Source organism: Lagenorhynchus albirostris, chromosome 1 (genome assembly GCF_949774975.1).
Source record: "Lagenorhynchus albirostris chromosome 1, mLagAlb1.1, whole genome shotgun sequence".
NCBI classification, from domain to species: Eukaryota; Metazoa; Chordata; class Mammalia; order Artiodactyla; family Delphinidae; genus Lagenorhynchus; species Lagenorhynchus albirostris.
Window position 1 is genome coordinate 73,751,880 of NC_083095.1, and position 19,567 is coordinate 73,771,446.

Consider the following 19,567-nt stretch of genomic DNA (forward strand, 5'->3'; position numbering starts at 1 on the left):
TTGGGGCATGCATGTGGGATCTAGTTCCCTGACCAGGGATCGAACCCGGGCTCCCTGCATTGGGAGCATGGAGTCCTACCCACTGATCACCAGGGAAGTCTCCCCAAACTATTAATACAATAAGGTATCACCTCACTTCAATCAGAATGGCCATGATTAAAAAGTCTACAAACAATAAATGCTGGAGAGGGTGTAGAGCAAAGGGAACCCTCCTACACTGTTGGTGGGAATGTAAATTGGCATAGCCATAATGGAAAAAAGTATGGAGGTTCCTTAAAAAACTAAAAATAGGGACTTCCCTGCTGGCTCAGTGGTTAAGAATCCGCCTGCCAATGCAGGGGACACAGGTTTGATCCCTGGTCCAGGAAGATCCCACATGCCTCAGAACAACTAAGCCACATGCCGCAGAACAACTAAGTTGTGCGCCACAACTACTGAGCTTGCACTCTAGAGCCCGTGAGCCACAACTACTGAGCCTGGGTGCCACAACTACTGAAGCCCGTGCGCCTAGAGCCCGTGCTCTGCAACAAGAGAAGCCACCGCAATGAGAAGCCCGCACACCACAACGAAGAGTAGCCCCCACTCACCACAACTAGAGAAAGCCCGCGCGCAGCATGGAAGACCCAACGCAGCCAAAAATAAATAAATTAAAAAAAAAAAACTAACTAAAAATAGAGCTACCTATGATCCAGCAATCCTGCTCCTGGGCATATATCTGGAAAAGACGAAAACTCTAATTTGAAAAGACATGTGCACCCCAATGTTCATAGCAGCATTATTTGCAACAGGCAAGATGTGGAAGCAACCTAAGTGTCCATCAACAGATGAATGGATAAAAAAGATGTGGTACATATATACAATACAATACTACTCAGCCATAAAAAAGAACAAAATAATCCTTTTGCAGCAACATGGATGGACCTAGAGATTATCATACTAAGTGAAGTCAGACCGAGAAAGACAAATATTATATGATATCACTTATATGTAGAACCTAAAAAAGAACACAAATGAACTTATTTACAAAACAGGAACAGACTCACAAACATAGGAAAAAAACTTACGGTTACCAAAGGGGAAAGGGGAGGGAGGGATAAATTAGGAATATGGGGTTAACATACACACCACTATATATAAAATAACCAATAAGGACATACTGTATAGCACAAGGAGCTATATTCAATATCTTGTAATAACCTATGATGGAAAGAATCTGGAAAAATACATAACTGAACCACTTTGCTATACATTTGAAAGTAACACAATATTGCAAGTCAACTATAAGAGGTTCTTGTTTTTTCCATTAGTGCCTGAAACTTAGCTCAGCAAATGTTTGTCAGAGGAATGTGCAATTGCCCTAAATTTACCACCACAGAATATCAAGGCTGAACGGGATTTCAAAATCTAGTCCAAGACTTGCCTTTACAGATGAGAAAACAGAGGCCCATATGGACTGTTTGTTCCAGACCACACAGCTCCTTAGTGGCAGCCTGGTTGGGAACTCTGTTCTTTTGAATTCCAGTGTTCCCAATCCCTATTCCACGGTGCTTGGCTAAATTGGTTTCTACATGATACTTACAAATTGTTTCGATCACTGTACATATATTGTCAGTGTTCACAAGTGTTCACGCTGGGGCACAAATATGATAAAGTGGGGACACCTGCCCTTAAGGTGCTTAGGACCTAGTTTAAGAGATAAAGGACACAGTAATTTGCTCATTCATCTGTCCATTCATTCAACAAGTATTTATTACATGCCTACCATGTGCCAGGCACTACTCTAGACACTGGGGATATAGCAATGAACAAAACAAGTCCCTGTTCTCATGGAATAGGGAAGGAGTGACGATAAACAAGTAGACAAATAGAAATGTGTGAAGTGGTAATCAGTGCTATGAAGAAAAATGAGGCAGCATAAGAGAATAGAGAATAGTGAGGGCTGCTATTCGGGTTGGGTGCTCAGGGAAGCCCTCTCTGAAGAGAGGGGGCAGGTCATGTGCTTACCTGAAGGAAGAGTGTTTTAGACAAAAGAACCAGCAAGTGCAAAGGTCCTGAGGCAGAAATGTCTGGTGGGTTCAGGGGACCTGGAGCAAAGTAACTGAGGAGAAGAATAGCAAGGGGTGCGGTTAGAAAGGAGAATGGGGCCATATCACCTTGAAGGCCATTGTAAGGATTTGGGCTCTTACCCTGAGTGAATTGAAAGCCAATGGAGGATTTCAAGCAGAGGAATGACATGATAAGATTTATGTGTTAAGAGGATCTCTTCTGTGTTGAGAATGGGCTGAAGGTGGACAAGAGTGGAAGCAGAAAAGATGTGGAAGGAAGCAGAAAGAAGAGGTGTGAGAGATGATGGTGTTTGAACCAGTCTTGGTTAGGGAAGCAGAGTCAGATTCTGGATAGATTTTGAAGGAAGGAATGATAGGATTTGCTGATGGGTTGGATGTGGGGTATAACAGAAAATGAAGTGAAGGTGCAGGAGGGATTTCAGCAGGGCCTGTGCACCTGCACACTCAGTACCCAATTTCCTCACTGCCTATGCAGATGCCTGTTGGGGCTCCTGGCTTCTCAGGATGACGATGAGGAAGGTCCAAGGAGGCAGAAAGGCTCAAAAGCAGTGAAGTTTGTCAGGTGAGACAGCAAGAAGTTCCTCAAGAATCTAGACATCCAGATTTGATCATGTCAGTGAGCCACTCAAAGCTTATAAAAGTGACATGACAGGAAGGAGCTGGTCTGGGAGGCTACCTCTCCGCCAGTTTGGTGTCATGTACGGGAAGCGGGAAGCTGGAGGCTGTGGCAGTCGGGTTAAGTGGTGAACTAGTCTGGTGGAGATGAGTGTAGGATGAGGTAGGATGACCGGTGGCCTTGTGAAGAAGAACTACCAGTTTGGGAGCAAGATAAACACGGGGCAAGGGAGAGTGGTGTTGGTGGATCTGGACCCCTGGGATCCCAGCAGACAGAGTGCTGGTGATGTGGCAGTCTAGGCCATGTTGTCTGTCATGGTGCTCAGGTAGAGTGAGGAGACCTGTTTGGGAGCAGCCTTCAGTTGGGGTGACAGTGCCCCAGGTACCGGGAGAAGAGGCACCAGGGCATGGTCTGCCCAGGGCACAGGAGGCTCAGCCACTCTTCCCTCTGATTTCCTCCCCTGCCAGGCCCCAAGGCCTCCAGCTCATCATTTCAGGTCTGTTCATTGAGACCTCCAGGCCAGAGTCCAACCCTAGGCGGAATCAGAGCCCTCTAGCCAAGGACTGTGGACGCCGGATTTCCCTTATGAAGGTGGCTACAGTGGTCATAGGCTCAGTGCCCCTCTTTTTGGCTGACCCCAACCCTCTCCCTAATCCTGGTTGCCTAGAGGATACAGAGAGCCAGGCCCAGAACCTGAAGCTTCCTAGCCCAGAGAGCTTGCTAGCCCGAACCTGTGTCTGGAGGAGAGGAAAGAGGCCCAGAGATGCCAGCAGGAAGAGAACCCGAGTGCCCTGCCCTCAGGTTACATCCCCATCATCTCTCTGTGACCCTGCTGCCTTCTTCTCTCAACAAGTCCGATGCTGATTCCTTTTCAATAAAATTTTATTTTCAATCCTTAGTGAAGATCTAAGAAGAAAATATAAAGTGCTAGGTTTTAGGGTTGCGGGCAGAGGGAAAGGTCCCGAGGTCGCGCCATCTGTACTTGCCCAGTTCAGTTCCTCAGAGACGAAAGAGGGTATATCTCAAAATTTAAAAAAAAAAAAAAAAAGTAATCCTTGTGTTCCCCACCAACCAAGGTCTATGAGGAGTTCAAGGACTAAATCACCACAGACAACCGATGAGAATGATCACCGTGGGAGGCAGGTCGAGAGCGTGGAGGAAGAGGCTCTCTCAAAGCAGATAGGTGGAACAGAGAGAGGAGAAGGAGGCTGGGTCCTCCAGGCTCTGCACCAGGGGCAGGATGGCTGCCTGATCCTCTGGAGTCTTCTCCAGTAAATGTCGGGCAAAGGCCTGCTCCATCTGCACGAAGAGGTCGGGAGAGGGGGTTGTGAGCACGGCAGGCAGGGCCGGACACTACGCCCAGGGGCTCTTTCCCCGGGAGGCCCTCTTCCTCCTCAACACCCCACTCCCATGCAGGCAGGCTGTTCTTGCCCTATCCCGACTCACCTGCACTGTGATAAGACTCTGTGGGGTGTGGTTGGGGCCAGGGCTCTCCTCCCAGAAATTCAGTGTCACCTGGAACTCGGGTGCGGGGCCCAGGCCCTGGAAGTACCTGGCCAGGTCTGAGAGAAAAGGTCAAGAGTTGGAAGAGAAGACAGAGGGTCTCAGGCAGGGAGGGATTGGGGAGGATCCCATAATGGAGAAAGAGGGGTGGCAGTGGGGCCACTCAGAGACCAAGGCCAGAGCAGGAGCCTCAGGGTGGTGAGGCCGTTGCCTGGTGCCAGGGGAAATGTTAGGAACTGAGCTGCTACTCGCCTGTGGACAAATAGGGAAAGGGGCCGCCTTTTGGAGGTAGCCAGTCGTCACACAACCTGAAACCTGGGGGAGCTGGGGGAGCTTAAGAGTCCTCTCGGCAGCAGCCCTGGCTGCTAACACAGTTGTGCCACACCTCTGTTGCCTGCTCACAGCCTCCCTGCACTAGGGCACCCCGTGGCCCTGGGTCCCCTATACTCCAGGCCCTCACTCCCGAAGTCCAGTTGACAGTGGAATGGAGGCAGGAAGTGGGATTCCAAGCGTGGATGGGAGAGGGGCAAGCTGAGGGGCGGCTGAGCGGTGGGCGAGGGCACGTGATGCACACAGCTCTCGCGAATGTGTGAGTGGTTGCTGGGCAGGTGTGTCCAGTGGGGGGGTGCCACGAGGCGCACCTTCCCATGATTACTGTACGCTCCCGTGTGGTGGTGCTCCCGAGGCGTGACAGCCTCGTGCTTGGCTTACCTGGTCCTCATCTTCCACGGCCTTGGCTGGGGAAGGGGGGCTGCCAGGGCTGAGCATTGCACGAGTGCAGGGGCCATGCCTGGGCTGTGATGGGGGATGTGCTGGAGGGAGCGCAGGGTGGTGGCCGGGCCCATGGAGGGGGAACAGAGGTGGGGGAAGGGGCTCAGGGGCTCGGCGGGAGCAGCCTCACCTCTGCAGAAATAGGCGGTTCTGAAGAGCTCCACGCACTGGTTGCTGGGCAGCAGGTGCGGGCCTGGACCAGGTGGAGCCTGGGGCGCGTTCCAGGAGATGGGGATGGGGCAAAGGCGCTGCACAAAGAGGCCTCGGGAGTTGCTGGCCACCAGGACCCCTCTCTTGAGCTGGCTCAGCAAGCGCTGGGTGGGCTCTCGTGGGCCGGGTTTGGGAAATACCACCTGCTCCATGCCGCACTGGGAGCGCGAGGGCTCAGCCACGAGGCGGCAGTCCAGGCTCTGCACCTGGGCCTCACCCACCACACGTCCATCGTAGATGAAGGTGAGCAGCAGAGAGTAGTCTGTGGACAAAGAAAGGCCAGCTGCACCGGTGCCCCTCCCCAGGGGCTCACTGGCCAGCAAGAGGCTCTGGAGAAATGAAGAGGGGCTTCCTGCAAATCCAGCATCCTCATTTTGCTGGCGAGGAACGTGAGGCTCAGAGAGAGAAACCAGGTAAGGGCTGGTGAGGACCAAGCAGGACCAAGCAGGCCGCAAGGTGGGGGCGGCAGCCGCACCTTCTAAGGATAGAGAAGGCGCCCTCCCTCCTCATCCTCCTGCCAACCCTCGGCAGCCCAGAGGGCTTCCCATCATACTTTCCCATCACTCAGGAGAAGAGCTAATACACAGATTCTCACTGAGGCCTTAATGGCCAGGGCCTTACAGTTTACAAGAGGGTCCCAGAGATCAGTCCTCTACTTAACCCACAGAATCAATGTCTCAAAGTGGATTTCCAGGGAACACAGCATGTAGGGGGTATTTTTGAGAAGTGAGCTGTTTGGAGTGGTGGCAGGTGCACTGCCTAGAAACCAGTGCCTCTGAGTAAGGTGGCCCCGGTTTGCTGCAAGCCCTGACAGATTAGATACATACGTAGCCATAGGAGGACAAGGGAGGACGGAGGCAGGGGTGAGTCAAACGCCAAGTACCTGAACCTGGAGGGGGCAGAAGCTCTGGGGACACCAGATCTCCTTGGAGAGGGGCCTCAGCTGTGTCCCTACCTGGGGGGGAGGCAGAGGCACTGGTCATTCAGAGTGGACTGGGGAGTCCAAGGGCCAGAGGCTGTGGCATGGAGGATAACACAGGAGGCAGGGCACTTGGTACCTTCCTGAAGCTCAGGGCTGTTGCTGCTGCTGCTGCTCCCGGAGTCTGAATAGGCTGTTCCCCCACTGGTCTCCACCAGCTCCTACAGACACAGTTTCTATCGTTGGCCCATCTCTCCCCCAGTTACTGTTCTGCCCTCAGGCCCACCCGGTTCCCTCCCCAGCTCTCACATTTTTGAGGGGGTCCTGGGGCAAGGAGGGGCTGAGTATGCAGTTCTTCGTGGTAACCTTGTCCTCCTTCCTCTCAGAGGACACAGAACTGTGGTGTCGCTTTGATGGTGATTTCTGGGTCCCTGGCTGAGCTGTGGAACGTTGAGAGGGAGAGGAAGGTCAGAGCCTTAAGTGGGCACAGAGGGAAGGGGAGAAGTAGGAGGCAGTGAAAGGATGGGCAGGACTGGCAGGGAACCTGCTCCCCAAGGACAGGGCAGAACTCTGACCGAGGGGCCTGGAGGGAGGCCACCACCCTCCCAGGAGGCGCAGGGCTCCATCCTTCCTCCCCAGGCTGCTGATTCTAGGAGTGGCGGGGCAAAGGGACACCCACCGGGGAGGGTTCCAGGTGGCAGCAGCCGGTACACCTTGTAGGGCTCAGCCCCATCCCTGTGGCCATTCTCAGGAACCTCCTGGAACTCAGAACTCTTGTTCAGAGCACAGCGCAGACGAGTCTTCCAGATAGCAGGGCCTTCCGAGTCCCCCTTCTTGTTCTTTCCCTTAAATATCGCCCAGGCCTAGGACACAGCAGAAGTAAAGAAGAGGCAGCATGTTGTGGACCGCAGATCCTTTACCAAGGCTGGCTTCACGGATGTGTGGCCTGAGCGCTCACACAGAAGGGCCTCTGCTAGGTTTATACTCAGCTATTGCCACCTTGAGGTCCTTACTAAGGTTTGCATTTTCATCTTGCATGGGGCTCTGACAATTACGGAATGTAGCTGGTTCTACCCTGCAACCTCCCCTTTATCTGAAACCCAGGTGGATGCAACCGCTTGAGGGTGACAGTGCCAGTGTATATTCCATCCCTCCCTCCAAGGGGCTGGTTTCCGGGCCTTTCACCTTGAAGAGGGCGGCATCCTGATCCTCCCGGAAGTCCTGCTTGCCTGCGTGCTTCCAGGGAATCCGGAACATGGTCTTGGCCGCATCTTCCCAGCACACTCCTGGGAACTGCCCGCTCTCCACCTGCTCCACCACCCAGTTCCGGAGCTTCCGGGTGCAACGTGCCCTGCCTGATGCCATCCTGGGGATAAAAGCAGCAGGAAGTGTCAGGGGAACTGATACTTTGGGAAGAGTGAGATCCTGGCCCTTGGGGTTGGATTCCGGCAAGGGCCCCTAGAGATCTCATCCATCTTTTTGCCTCTATAATCTCAAACTTCTGAGGCTGAATTGTTTCATTTCTGCCGTCACTAGCGATGACCAAAAATACTTTCTTTTTAACAGCCCAAGCTGTGACATCTAGAAGGGAACCTTAGGCATTGGTCTTAATTTTAAGGTTTTTCAGGAATCTATCGTTCCCCTGGTGGCCTGCTCCTGGTGAGAGGCCCTGTCTGGATCCCCAAGTATTTACAGACACAGTGGCTGCTTGTGAGATGCCTCTTCAACCCTCTTCACTCACCACCCCCATAACCTATCCTCCGATGCCCCCCAACCTCCCCCCCTCCTTGTCCCAGGGGTAGGTGGGGCAGGGAGCTGGGGGCAGGGGCAGGGGCAGAGCTGTGGGCGGGCGGAAGTGGGCAGGACCAGGAGGCAAGAAAACAATCAGGGGAGAGCAGCAGAGTCTTCTTCCCCAAACCCGGTAATAGGTGCCCCTGTCCTTTGCCTAGAGGGCTTGGGACACCGACCTCCCCATCAGTCTTTCACTCACGCCAAATTCCAGCTCCCCGGCTCACAGGCCTTCTGTCTATTCCTCAGTCTAGCAGAGGGGTCCCCAGGAGCCTCTACCCACCACCTCCAATCTAGCCGGGCCTTCCCACCTAGATCCAGGCTGACACCTATTTTTGGTTAATCTTACCTGAGCTGCTCTGCAGGCTGTCCCAGGGCTCAGCCGACCTCAGCTCAGCTCCTGGCTAGGCAGCTCCTGGATCTCTCCGCCCCTTTCTACAGTCCCCACCCTAAGTTTCAGTTCTCCTCCAGGGAGGTTCTTTTCCCCGAAATCACGTGGTCTCCGAGTTGCAGGGTAACTGGTTACCACCAGGGGGAAGCAGCATCTGAGAATCTTATCGTAGGAATCCTGCGGTCAGAGTCTGGAGGAGGGACCCTACTGCCTCAGGCTCATTCCCTTTCCTCCCTCAAGATACTCCTTGCTTGTATCAGACCACCTCTATGACACTGCTGCTTCCCCAGGGAGGCCGCAGTGTCCCGGAGTCTGGCCTGGGGCCTCTGGATAGCTCTGTACCACTTGTGCATCTGTGTTCCCCCATGATGCCTGCTTGGTACCTACTAGGTCACCCCCAAATATCAGCTGAATTCAATGAAAGAAGAAAGGATGCAGGGAAAGAGGAAGCCCAGGCCAGGTGGCTGGATGGGGAGGGCTGCCCTTGGCCTCCCACAGCATCAATTGCTTCTGCCTGAGTCCAGAGAGGGTCAGGTGGCAGGCTGCAGGGGGCCTTTAGCAAAGCTGTATTCACACACACCCCTTTCCCTGGTGCCCCAGGATGGTGGGGTCAGGAAGGAAGAAGGACCACCAAGAAGCCTGGGCAAGGAAATGCCTCTTTATTGGTGCTGGAGGTGTTCCCGGGGAGTCAGATCACGGGACCTTCATTGGGACCCTTGCCCTCAGCTACTTCCTCCTGCGGGGGATACTCTGTCCCAAGGGCACCTCTTCTATCAGCTTCTGTAGAAGGAGAGAGAAGATGATGATACTGGAAGCCTGGGGCTCAGACACAGTCTGGACAGGGGACTTCTAGAGAGTGGGGTCAGAGGTGAGGCTGGGGGAGGCTTTACCTGTAACAAGCGGGCGTGGTAGGTGGCGGCATCCTCCCCAGGCAGCGGCTGGGGGCGCACATGCAGGTAGCGCTCGGCAGCCGTCTCCAGCTCCTCCACCTCGTACAGGCTGGCTGGGTCCAGTGAGTGGGCGTTGATGAGGCTCACAAGGTACTCTTTGTAGTGCGCCCTAGGGAGATGAGAGGGTGGAATATTGTTCTTCTGAAGTTTGACTGATATCAACTGAGTGTGTCCAGCACTGTGCTGGGCACTAGCATACTCAGACGAACAAGACCGACACCCCTCGCCAGTTGCTCTTGTGGGCCCTTGCCAACCTGTGCACACCACCTTTCTGTGCCCTCGCCTAGAGAGGCCCCTCCCTCCCACTTCTTGCAGGACCTACTGCTTGCAGAGACCCACTCTTCTGCCCAGGCACACCCCCAGTGCTCCTGTGCCGCCGACGCCGTGCTCCACGCCCTGCCTGGCACTCACTGGCAGAGGCCGGCATAGCCAGCAGGAGTCTCCTTGCCGCAGGCTTCGTCCCGGAACCCGTTGGGAACTTCCTTCTGCTCCATCACTCGGCAGCCACCTAGGGGTAAGGGAAGGAAGGGTCCCTTTGTCCGGAGGGGGCCACTGACCACAAAGGCCCAGGAGAACTAGGATATGGATGGAGGCACGGGAGGCAGCCTCTAGGGAGGGGACTGAGGACAGGAGCCCCTGCTCTAACAGCTGTGCCAGAGATGCCACCGTGCAGACCACTTCCGACACAGAAGCAGGGACCTTGCTGTCCCTGCTTTTAGCCAAGCTGACTTCTGGCCCATATAATCATATACTCCCTTGAGACAGCTCTTTTGGTTGTGATTTAGCTCTTGCGAGGTTAGCTTATTCTGTGAAGGTCTTACTCTACACAGATGGTAAGAAGTGGGGCAGATTAGAATCATATATAACATCTTTCTGTTGCCCTCATGGAACCTAAAACAGTGCAACTAGTAAGTCTTTAATTAAATAGTCATTGAGTTAACTAATGAATCACTATCCTTTGGGAATGGGAGAATAAAATTAGCATCGAGGTGCCAGGCGCTTGAATGTGGCCTCACATAAAACAGCCTGGCTGCAAAGTGGATATGGTCCCCACTTTACAGAGGAAGAAACAAGCCTGGGGAGGCTGAGTCACCGAAGAGCACAACAAGCAAGCACAGGATGGGCCTGCGTCCTGGTCCAACCCCAGACCCAAGCCTCGCCTTCATCTATCACACAGGGGGAGCCCAGCCCCTCCTCTTGCCTTCTCCCAGGCCCGACACTCACCTCCAGGCACTGCCCGGGCCCCCGCTGGGGGCTCTGTGTTGAACATGACGTTATTGTCCTGAGGAGGGCAGAAGGATGGGCGTTAGCTTCCCTTGGTGCCAGCCTGCTGGATTTCTCGGCATCCAGGCCTTTCCCTTCCTGCCACCCTGTGCCCTGCCTCCTCTCCTGGGTGACTGGCAAACCAGCCAGGCTGGCCGCCCCTGACCTGAAGCAGCTTCTGGAGCCGAGGAGCCGTCCAGTCCCGCAGGTAGAAGAGGCAGTCGCGGGGGTGGTGGCCATGCAGGGACTTCTTCACCCTGCAGTTAGGGTCTGGACATTTCTGGCGGAAACCCAGATGGGAGAGGGGAAGTTGGAGACTGTTGGGGTCCTGGCCTCTCAGGAACCCCTGCGTGAGGGGTGTAGGGGTGGGGGAGATGAGACATTGGAGGGTCTGGAGCAAGCAGAAGGGGAGAGAGGACAGAGAGGTGCTTTACCCCCCACTGTTCTCTTCTTCCCCTGGGCTGTTCCTCAACGGCCTCCACCCTTCACTCCCTCACTCCCGATGGCAGCCCCACCCAGCTAGCCCTTCCATCCCCGTTCTCTGGCTCACATTCTTGGCGTAAAAGGCATTGTAGCAGCCACTGCAGAACTGGTGGCGGCACTGGGTGCAGTGAAAGTGCATGCAGCCTCCTCGGGCCAGTGCGTACGAGAACTTGCACTTGGGGCAGTCTGCAAGGGACAGCAGGTCAGGGTTTGGGCTGCCACTGCTCCTCAGGCCCTCAGGAAGAGAGCCGCTGGCAATGAGAGATTACTGGGCAAACAGGCAATCTTACCTATGCCATTCTCCTGAAGGTACATCGCCAAGCCCTGGGCCTGGTACTCCGGGTCATTGGTGCGTTTCCAGTTCTGGAAATCTTCACAGCTCCGACCTCGGTGCTGCTCCTCCCACTGCCAGAAGGAAACGAGCTTCCCATGAAAGCTCTATCCTAGGCCCTTCTTGCTGGCCCCTCCACTCAGATCCAGCGGTCCCTGGCTTAGTGTATGGCACTGCCATCCACCGTTTGCTCAAATCCCAAACCGAGGGGCCAGCCTTGGTTCTCTCATCTCTTCACACCCGAAACACTCACCAGCAAGTCTTGTTTCCACCACCCAAGCCTAGCTCAACCCTGTCCTTTTCTTCATCCCTACTCTGACCACCTTTACTCTGGGCCAGGTCAGGTCTCGTCTCGATTCCTAGTCTCTATGCCTCCACTCCTGCTCCCCTATGGTTCAGCCTCCACCTTGCAGCCAGTGTGCCTTTGAACATGTAACCAACTGCACTGGGAGTGTTCTAGCTTGGAGGTTTGGTGGTAAGGTCGCAGGTGTTCATTTTATTATGGTGTTTTATATGACAGATGCAGGGACTTCCCTGGTGGCATAGTAGTTAAGAATCCGCCTGCCAATGCAGGGGACATGGGTTCAAGCCCTGGTCCAGGAAGATCCCACATGACGCAGAGCAACTAAGCCCGTGAGCCACAACTACTGAGCCTGCGCTCTAGAGCCCGCGAGCCACAACTACTGAGCCCATGTGCCACAACTACTGAAGCCCACGCGCCTAGAGCCCATGCTACGCAACAAGAGAAGCCACCACGATGAGAAGTCCGCACGCGGCAACAAAGAGTAGCCCCTGCTCACCTCAACTAGAGAAAGCCCGCACGCAGCAACGAAGACCCAACACAGCCAACAATAAGTAAATAAATTAATTAAAATAAGATAAAAAAAAAGACAGATGCAACTTTTTGGTATCAAATATTAAACTTTCTAAAGGTAAATGAGAGAGCATCACCCCTTGCTCAGTCTTAGAATGAAAGGCCGATCCCTTGCTGGACTGGCCTCACGGCCTCTCCTGACCTGGCAGCTAGCTCCTCTCCGACCGCCAGCCGCTCTCACCCTTGCTCTTGAGGCTCCAGCCACACAACGCTTTTTCTGACTTTGGCCTTTCCATGTGTTGTTCTTTCTCTTCCAAATACTCTTTGCCTAGTTGGCTTCTTCTTAACTTTCATGCCTGAGCTTAAATCCAGCCATTTCAGAGAAGACTTGTCTAACCTCTCGATCCTGTGTACTAGGTAGGTCCATCCTGTTATTCCTAACCTCAGATTCCTATTTGTTTTCTTCATAGAACTCATGGCGATGTATAATTCTGCTCTCTCTCCTTCCCTCACCCCTCCTCCCTCCCTCCCTGGCTAGCCTGTAACTCTTTGAGCCCAGAGCTCATGTCTGTTCTGTTCTCCAGCACACCCCGCGTCTAACAGTACCTGCGGTGGCTCAGCAGGTATTTCCAAAAGGATGGATGTGCCTCACCTGGCGCTTACAGCGCACGCAGAAGGTCTGGTGACACTGGGGACATGTTGCCTCCAGCTGCTCACGCTCGTATATGAAGCCAAAGGAGCACTGTGGGTGCAAGAGCATAAAGCTGTCTGAGGCCTGACCAGGCACCACTCCCCACCTGTCCCTCCGGTCAGCAGCTCTGGGCAGGCCTCTGACCTGGGCACACCACAAGAACTTGGGATCTCGCATGAGCACGCCCTCAGTCAGCTTCTTGTGGAACAGCGCATAGGCATCTGGCTCTAGGCTCTCTCGAAGCTGGGAACAGGATGTGGAAGTGGCGGGTGGGCAAGGCTCCTGTTCAAAGCCCAGGGCACCCTGAGTCCTAGGGACTTCAGTACCTGGATATCGAGGGTGGAAAAGTAGCTGAGCAGCTGTGCATCATCGGTGAGGTCGGGGCGGCCACAGGCAGGGCACACCATGTCTGTGATGTGTTTCTCCTTCAAGGCAATGGTGAAGTGCTGGCGGAAGCAGTCGGGACAGATAGTGCACTCACAGGAGGTCAGAGCCTGCATCTGGGGGAGGGGAAGGGAAGGGAGGGAAGAGGGTAAGAAGCTACAGTTGCCAGCTGAGGGGGGCAGTAGCCAGGTGTCTGCTATGAAACCGGGGTCTAATTAACAACTGGGCGGGCAACCTAAATGTCTGAAGACCTCCAGATGGAAAAAAACAGACAATGGTGAGACCTAAGGTAAACGGAAGAATGCCCTCTAAAGGCATCCACATTCAATTAAAAGCAAACACACAATAACTGAATCACTTTGCTGTACACCTGAAACTAACACAGCATTGTAGATCAACTATACTCCAGTAGAAAATAAAAATTTTTTAAAAGTTAATTTAAAAAGGAAAAAAAAGCCAGGGGTGGGGTGGGGGGTGGTGGTGGTGGTGGATTCCCTGGTGGTCCAGTGGGTAGGACTCCGCACTTTCACTGACGAGGACCCGGGTTCAATCCCTCGTTGGGGAACTAAGATCCTGAAAGCTGTGTGGCGTGGCCAAAAAAAAAGCAAACACAAACAACATCCTTGAAATGACAAAACTATAGCAATGGAGAACAGACTAGTGGCTGCCATATGACAGGAGGAGGGGAAGAAGGTTCCAACTATAAAGCGGTAGCACAAGGGGGTTGCATTGTGGTATCTTGATTGTGGTGGTGGTTACATGAATCTACATGTGGGGTCAAATGGCATACAACTACACACATACACACTGATGCACAAAATGAACAAAGCCTGCGGTCTAGCTGACATTGTACCAATATCTATTTCTTGGTCTTGATATTGCACTGATTATACAAGATGTCACCATTGGGAGGGGGTGGATAAAGAGCACACAGGACTCTGTACTATTTTCATAACTGCCTGTGACTCTACAATTATTTTAAAATAAAGAGTAAAAACAAAAAACATACAGAGCCAGCCTAACTAAACTGGGCTGTATTTTGCCAAAGAACTGCCACTTCTGACCTAGAGTAAGTCAGAAGGGGCTCAGGAGATAAGAGGGGCCTATTCCTACCAAGTGGGTATTTGATGATCACATTAAATAACGGTAATTTTTTTGGTGTGACAGTGGTATTTGTGGTTATATTTTCAAAGAGTTTTATCTTTTAGAGATACATATTGAAATATTACAGATAAACTATCTGACATCTGAGATTTGTTTCAAAATAATCCTAGGTAGGGGCTTCCCTGGTGGTGCAGTGGTTGGGAGTCCGCCTGCCGATGCAGGGGACACGGGTTCGTGCCCTGGTCCAGGAGGATCCCACACGCCGCGGAGCGGCTGGGCTCGTGAGCCATGGCCGCTGGGCCCGCGCGTCTGGAGCCTGTGCTCCGCAACAGGAGAGGCCACAACAGTGAGAGGCCCACGTATCGCAAAAAATAAAAATAAAAAAAGAATCCTATGTATGTGTAGATGAAGTAAAGATTGGTCATCCATTAATAATGGCTGATGATGAATACATGGTGGGGGGGAGGGAGAGTGGAATCCATTATACAGTTTTCTCTACTATTGCATGTTCGAAATTTCCCATAATAGAACATTTAAAAAAAAGAGAGGGAGGTGGCCTATTCTTGCCCTCCCCTTCCCAGAAGCCTTCAGGGGCACATGGGCAACTGCAGAGCAAAAGACAAGATCAGAGACGGGCTGGGGTAGAGTGGGGATCCAAAGGGAACAGAGCAATTCTAAGGCCAGGGGCAGTGGGGAGGGACTTACCCGGTTGCGGGGCAGGGCCCAGCTGCACACGGCACACTCCTGGGCAAGCAAGCGGCGCAGGAAGGCCCGGTCCTGGCTCTGCCTCACAGCTTCTACCACATCCCCCAACTCATAGTTCCTGGGTGTTTCCTGCAGTAGCGCCAGCGCCAGCTCTGCCCGGCCCCAGCTGGGGAGTGCGTGGACTGCCAAAAGCCGTCTGACCAGGCTCTGCAAGGCGATTCAGGTGGAGAGGGAAGAAGTGGCTGTCAGACCGCAGAGAGCCTACCCCTCAGCCTGCCCTCAGCCCTACTAAGTGGGCTCTTCACCTCCTTCCAGCACCTGCTTATCTGGCCCGTCCCAGGAAGGGGTGGGCTCAGGACCACTGTCCCAGAGGCGCTGATGGAAGGGTTCTAGGCGCTGGCGCTGTAGCTCAGTCAGGGCTCGTGCCACGTCACCTCCATGTTGGAACAAGGCATGAAGAGACCCCTCCTCAGGCTCAAAGCCCAGGGACCGGAGCTCCTGCACCTGTGAGTTGGGAGGGGTGAGAAGGAGTGAAGAAGAATGTGAGAGGCTCTGAGATCCACAGCCCTCAATCCTGCACCCGCTCCAGCACAGCTGCTGCTACCTTCCTCCGCCGGGCCCGCACACACTCTTTCACAGCTTCATCCAGGTTGCCGTGACGATCCAGCCAGGCATTCCGGGCCTCCTGACAGGAAAAGGCACCCAGCCTCGGGTCCTGCTGTCCAGCCAGCTCAGCCACCATCTCCAGCACGTAGGGCAGCTCTGAGCGCAGCCACTGCAGGGGCACCTCGGTGCCCGAGTACTGCAGAGCTGAGAAGACCTCCTCTGGACAGGCGCCTCCGGCTTCCCCTTCCTAAGGCACAGTCCCGCCCAGACAGGGCGCCCATCAGGAAGGGCACACCCCACCCACCCTTAGCCCGAACCAAAATGCTGACAGTGCTTGAGCTGTCATGGATCATGGATCACGTGAGCAGGACACAGCATGATGCCTGCCGTGGGGGAAGGGTTCAATAAGAGGCAGCTGCTGCTAACAATGACAGGTTTTGAGAACTTGCATCAATCAACTGCAGCCTCTCTCTTCCCCCACAAGCTTATCCCAGGCCCAAATCCTCACCCGGATCTTGAGCACTAGCTGGAGACCTTCCTCCCGCATCTTGTCTTGGCGCTGCTTCTCAAGGTCCCCACAGGAACTGGCCAGGGGGGCACTGAGGCGTCGTGGAGGCCCTGGTTCAGGGAGTTGCTCTTCCAAAGAGCTGGCAAGGGGCTGAGGGGTATGCTGTACTGGGTTGGGGCTGCTGGTCCGGTTGCACATAGCACACACCCAGCCAGGGCCCGAGTTGCAGAAGGTACAGTGAATGCAGTACCACACTGGAGTCTGGGCAGAGGAGAGCAAAGTATCCTCCTGCTGGGAAGGCAGAAAGAATTATCCCATTGAAGGTTGGCTGAGGCTCAAGATGGAAATATAGGAAGCTGGGGGGAAGATACCGGGGAACTGAAGGAAAATAGGGGATGAAGAAGTAGAGAATGGCCTGTGGTAACAGGTGCAAATAAAGAGCTGAGAAGGCCAGGAACAGGTTACCTGAAGGGGCTGCAGGCAAACGCCGGCATCCTGAGAATCCACTACCAAGCTGGGAGGCTGAGCCAGCCGAGGTCGCTCACACATGGCACACAGCACAAACACAGCCTCATTCTCAAAGGTGCAGCTCTGGCAGGCCCAGTGACCCCGTGCAAGCTCGGGTTCTACGCCCCCAGCTCCTTGGGGACCCTCAATCCCCAGCCCCAACCCTTTACAGCCTCGGGGCCGATCACAGGCCACACAGAGTACTGTCCAAGGTTCATTCAGCATGGCGCAGGCAGAACAGTGCCAGGGAAGACGGGCACTTGCAGGATCAGGGGAAGAAACAGAGCTGTCTCCCAGGGCCGGCAGGGAGGTTGACTGAGGCTGTGGTGGAGCTGAGGCAGGTAAGCTGTAATGGAAAAGCAGACACGGCCTGCTGAGGGGGTGCCTGGGACCATTACCCATGGGCATCCCTCATTCCCTGCAGGACAACACATGGCTCTGGCCTTTGCACATGTCTGGAACACTGCCATACCCATAGCCTCTTCAACATTTAAATGACAGCCTAAAGTCCATATCTGGCTGGTAAATATCCCTAACATAGGGTCTGACCCCTATTAGGTGCTTAAAATATTACCAACTGATTGAGTTGATCCTTCTGACTAAGCTGCATCCTCCTACTACCTATCTGCACACCCAAATAATCTATTTTGCTATGACTGCTACTTGCTTGACATGTATATCTATGATCTCCTGGAAGGCAGTAACTGGCTGCTTGCTCTCTATGAGACAGTCTTTAGCACAGAATCCAGCACATAGTAGATACTCAAATAATTTTAAGTTCTCTCAATTTCGCTCCCACTCAGGAGAAAAGGCCTCTCACTTGGGGGTCAGGTGGGTGGCCTGGGGGGCCACAGGCAGGGTCTGGCGGAGGTGATGTGCACGGTCTGGGTGTCCATGGAAGAGGCAATCACAAGTTGGGCACAAGCCCTGTTTACAAGCTAAGCAGTGCAATGTGCCTGGAGCAGAACCACAGAGGAAGCAGGGACCAGGAATGGAGGCTGGAGAACAGGAAAAAATAGAACATCTTTCTAAAAAAGACCAGGTTACATTTGAATCTGCTGTGGAGGGGACAAATCACAGACAACTTTTCAGCATATTTTTTCAACCCAAGGAAACAATTTTAATCCACACAAAAGGAAGATAACCAAGAAGACAGGAAATTTCCATCAGTATGATCTACTAGCATTCCCACCTCCCAACATAGGACAATAATACCTGGGGCAGAGGGTGTGGTGAGGGGGCCAGGATCAATCTCTCTCAGTAAGGGGGCAAACTCTGAGAGCTGCAGTATCTGAGGAAAAAGGACAGGGAATGAGCAAGGGCTTGGGGACAGAGGCCCACAACAGGTTCCCTTTGTTCGCCAGGCCCCAGAGCCCCATTCCTGCCTTCCTTACATCATCTTCAACCTTGTCTTTCAGCAGCTGCTCCAGTGCTTGTGGTTCTGGATGAGTATTCTGCAAACAAGGTAAGAGGAGTTCCCACCTAGAGCCCTGGAACAAGGCCCTCCCTCAAAGCCCTGGTCCCCCAACGTTCACAGTGTGAAAAGTACAGAGAGATCCTAAGTTACTGTGGGGACTATGCCTATGGTTCAGCAGCATGGGAGTCCCCACACTGGCTTTGTTGTTAGGCTGGGACTAGAGATACCTCACCTGTAGCAGCAGGCTGAGCTCTGTCCGAAGCAGCAGTACTTCCAGTGTGACTGTAGCAACTTGTTGCTCATCCGGCTCCTTCTGGCCCTCAGGGAAGCTCAACCCATCTGGCTGCTCCTCTGTGTAGCCATACAATCGCAGAACATCCCGGCCCCCCTGCCACACATTCAAACCAGTCACCGCCCAGCAGGTCCCCTTCCCAATAGGGCTGGACCTCAAACCATTCAGCACAGCCTCAGGCCCTTTCTAGTCAATCCCCAGCCCAGGCTAAGTTCCCTTCTCCCATTAGGGGCCCAGGGGCTTCACCTGAACAGCATCCACCGTACTGCGAAAGACAGGGTTATTAAACTTGACCCCGCGCCAGTACCGGGGCCGCTGAGGGCTGAGGAGGTTGCGGCCATATTTCTCCAGGATGTTCAGGGCCGTGGAGAGGGTGTTGAGGTAGTTTCGGGGCTGCGAGCAGTCAGAGAGCAGAGAGCTGTGAGTCCCAACCCGGCCTCAGGTCCTCTGTCCTCCTCCCAACCCGGGCCGGGCCTCACCTCCCCATGAGCGTTGCAGCGGACCAGGCGTGCAGCATCCAGCTGCAGGTAGCGGGCTGCTGGCGGCAGAGAGGTGACCAGTAGCGGCCGGAGCTGCTCCAGCGAAAACGCCTGCCCGGAATCCTTCCTCAGGGCGCTCGCCAGCTCCTCGCGGGCCGCCAGGAAGGCCCGCTCCTCCTCCTCCCCCGGCATCCTGAGACAGGAGTCAGCCCCAGCCCGCTGTCCGACGGGACCCGGCGCAGGCTGTGCGCGGTCCGAGCGCCGCCAGTAGCGCCTGGGGTCTGGCTTCGCGGCCCGACCCGGTCGGTTCGGACGCCCCGGGTCACTCACGGCACGGTCACTCTTCGGCCCCGGGCCCAACGCCAGGGTTAGCGGGAACAGGAAGTACTAGGAAAGAGGGCGGGACTGCAACCCAAATTCAGGGGAAGGGGCGGGGTCTAAGCTTGAGGAAGGGCGGAGGCCAAGAAATCGGGGGGCGTGGCCCAGGGTCCCAGCCAATGATAATGATAAATAATCCATGGCTCCTCCCCCAGAGCGCCTAGGCAGCAAACCCTGTTCTGGCGTTCTTCCCCTCCTTGGTCCAGGCTGGTCCCACCCCTCTCCGGATAGACCCTGGTACGGGGTTACTTTACTCCCCTCAAAGCCCTCCTCTCTATCCGGGACCCCACAGGGGAAATCCCACTCAGCTGGGGACTCAACTCTGGCCGGCCTGAGCCCCACTCAAGCCCCTTCTCCAGTCAGTCTTGAAGATAGGGCGCCCTCCGGGAGG

The 19,567-nt window shown here is 54.3% G+C and overlaps 2 protein-coding genes across 6 annotated transcripts; both read right to left on the bottom strand.

Annotated features, from left to right (window-relative positions):
- Positions 1 to 3,546: 3,546 nt before the first annotated feature.
- Positions 3,547 to 8,815, bottom strand: IRF9 (interferon regulatory factor 9). Its single transcript, XM_060144941.1, has 9 exons — positions 8,223 to 8,815; positions 7,271 to 7,451; positions 6,765 to 6,948; positions 6,395 to 6,525; positions 6,225 to 6,306; positions 6,050 to 6,121; positions 5,087 to 5,428; positions 4,129 to 4,244; positions 3,547 to 3,981 (listed from the first exon to the last, which is right to left on the bottom strand). The coding sequence occupies exons 2-9, from the start codon at positions 7,448 to 7,450 to the stop codon at positions 3,853 to 3,855; spliced, it is 1,236 nt and encodes a 411-aa protein (XP_060000924.1). The 5' UTR covers position 7,451; positions 8,223 to 8,815; the 3' UTR covers positions 3,547 to 3,852.
- Positions 8,816 to 8,902: 87 nt separating this feature from the next.
- RNF31 (ring finger protein 31) lies at positions 8,903 to 19,507 on the bottom strand. Of its 5 annotated transcripts, none has more exons than XM_060144908.1 (21): positions 18,799 to 19,489; positions 18,566 to 18,712; positions 18,260 to 18,415; positions 18,005 to 18,064; positions 17,826 to 17,901; positions 17,431 to 17,608; positions 16,569 to 16,956; positions 16,104 to 16,391; positions 15,594 to 15,842; positions 15,308 to 15,493; positions 14,990 to 15,196; positions 13,123 to 13,296; positions 12,941 to 13,039; positions 12,758 to 12,847; positions 11,251 to 11,365; positions 11,028 to 11,146; positions 10,644 to 10,868; positions 10,439 to 10,496; positions 9,626 to 9,722; positions 9,155 to 9,323; positions 8,903 to 9,044 (listed from the first exon to the last, which is right to left on the bottom strand). In XM_060144908.1, exons 1-21 carry the CDS (start codon positions 18,988 to 18,990, stop codon positions 8,991 to 8,993), a joined length of 3,327 nt encoding a protein of 1,108 aa, XP_060000891.1. In that variant the 5' UTR covers positions 18,991 to 19,489; the 3' UTR covers positions 8,903 to 8,990. The 5 variants fall into 5 exon arrangements, 4 of the variants coding, with proteins under 4 accessions (XP_060000891.1, XP_060000883.1, XP_060000896.1 ...); XM_060144900.1 differs by having other exon boundaries at positions 16,104 to 16,394; XM_060144913.1 differs by having other exon boundaries at positions 10,644 to 10,823; positions 16,104 to 16,394; positions 18,799 to 19,488.
- Between the last annotated feature and the right edge of the window lie 60 nt (positions 19,508 to 19,567).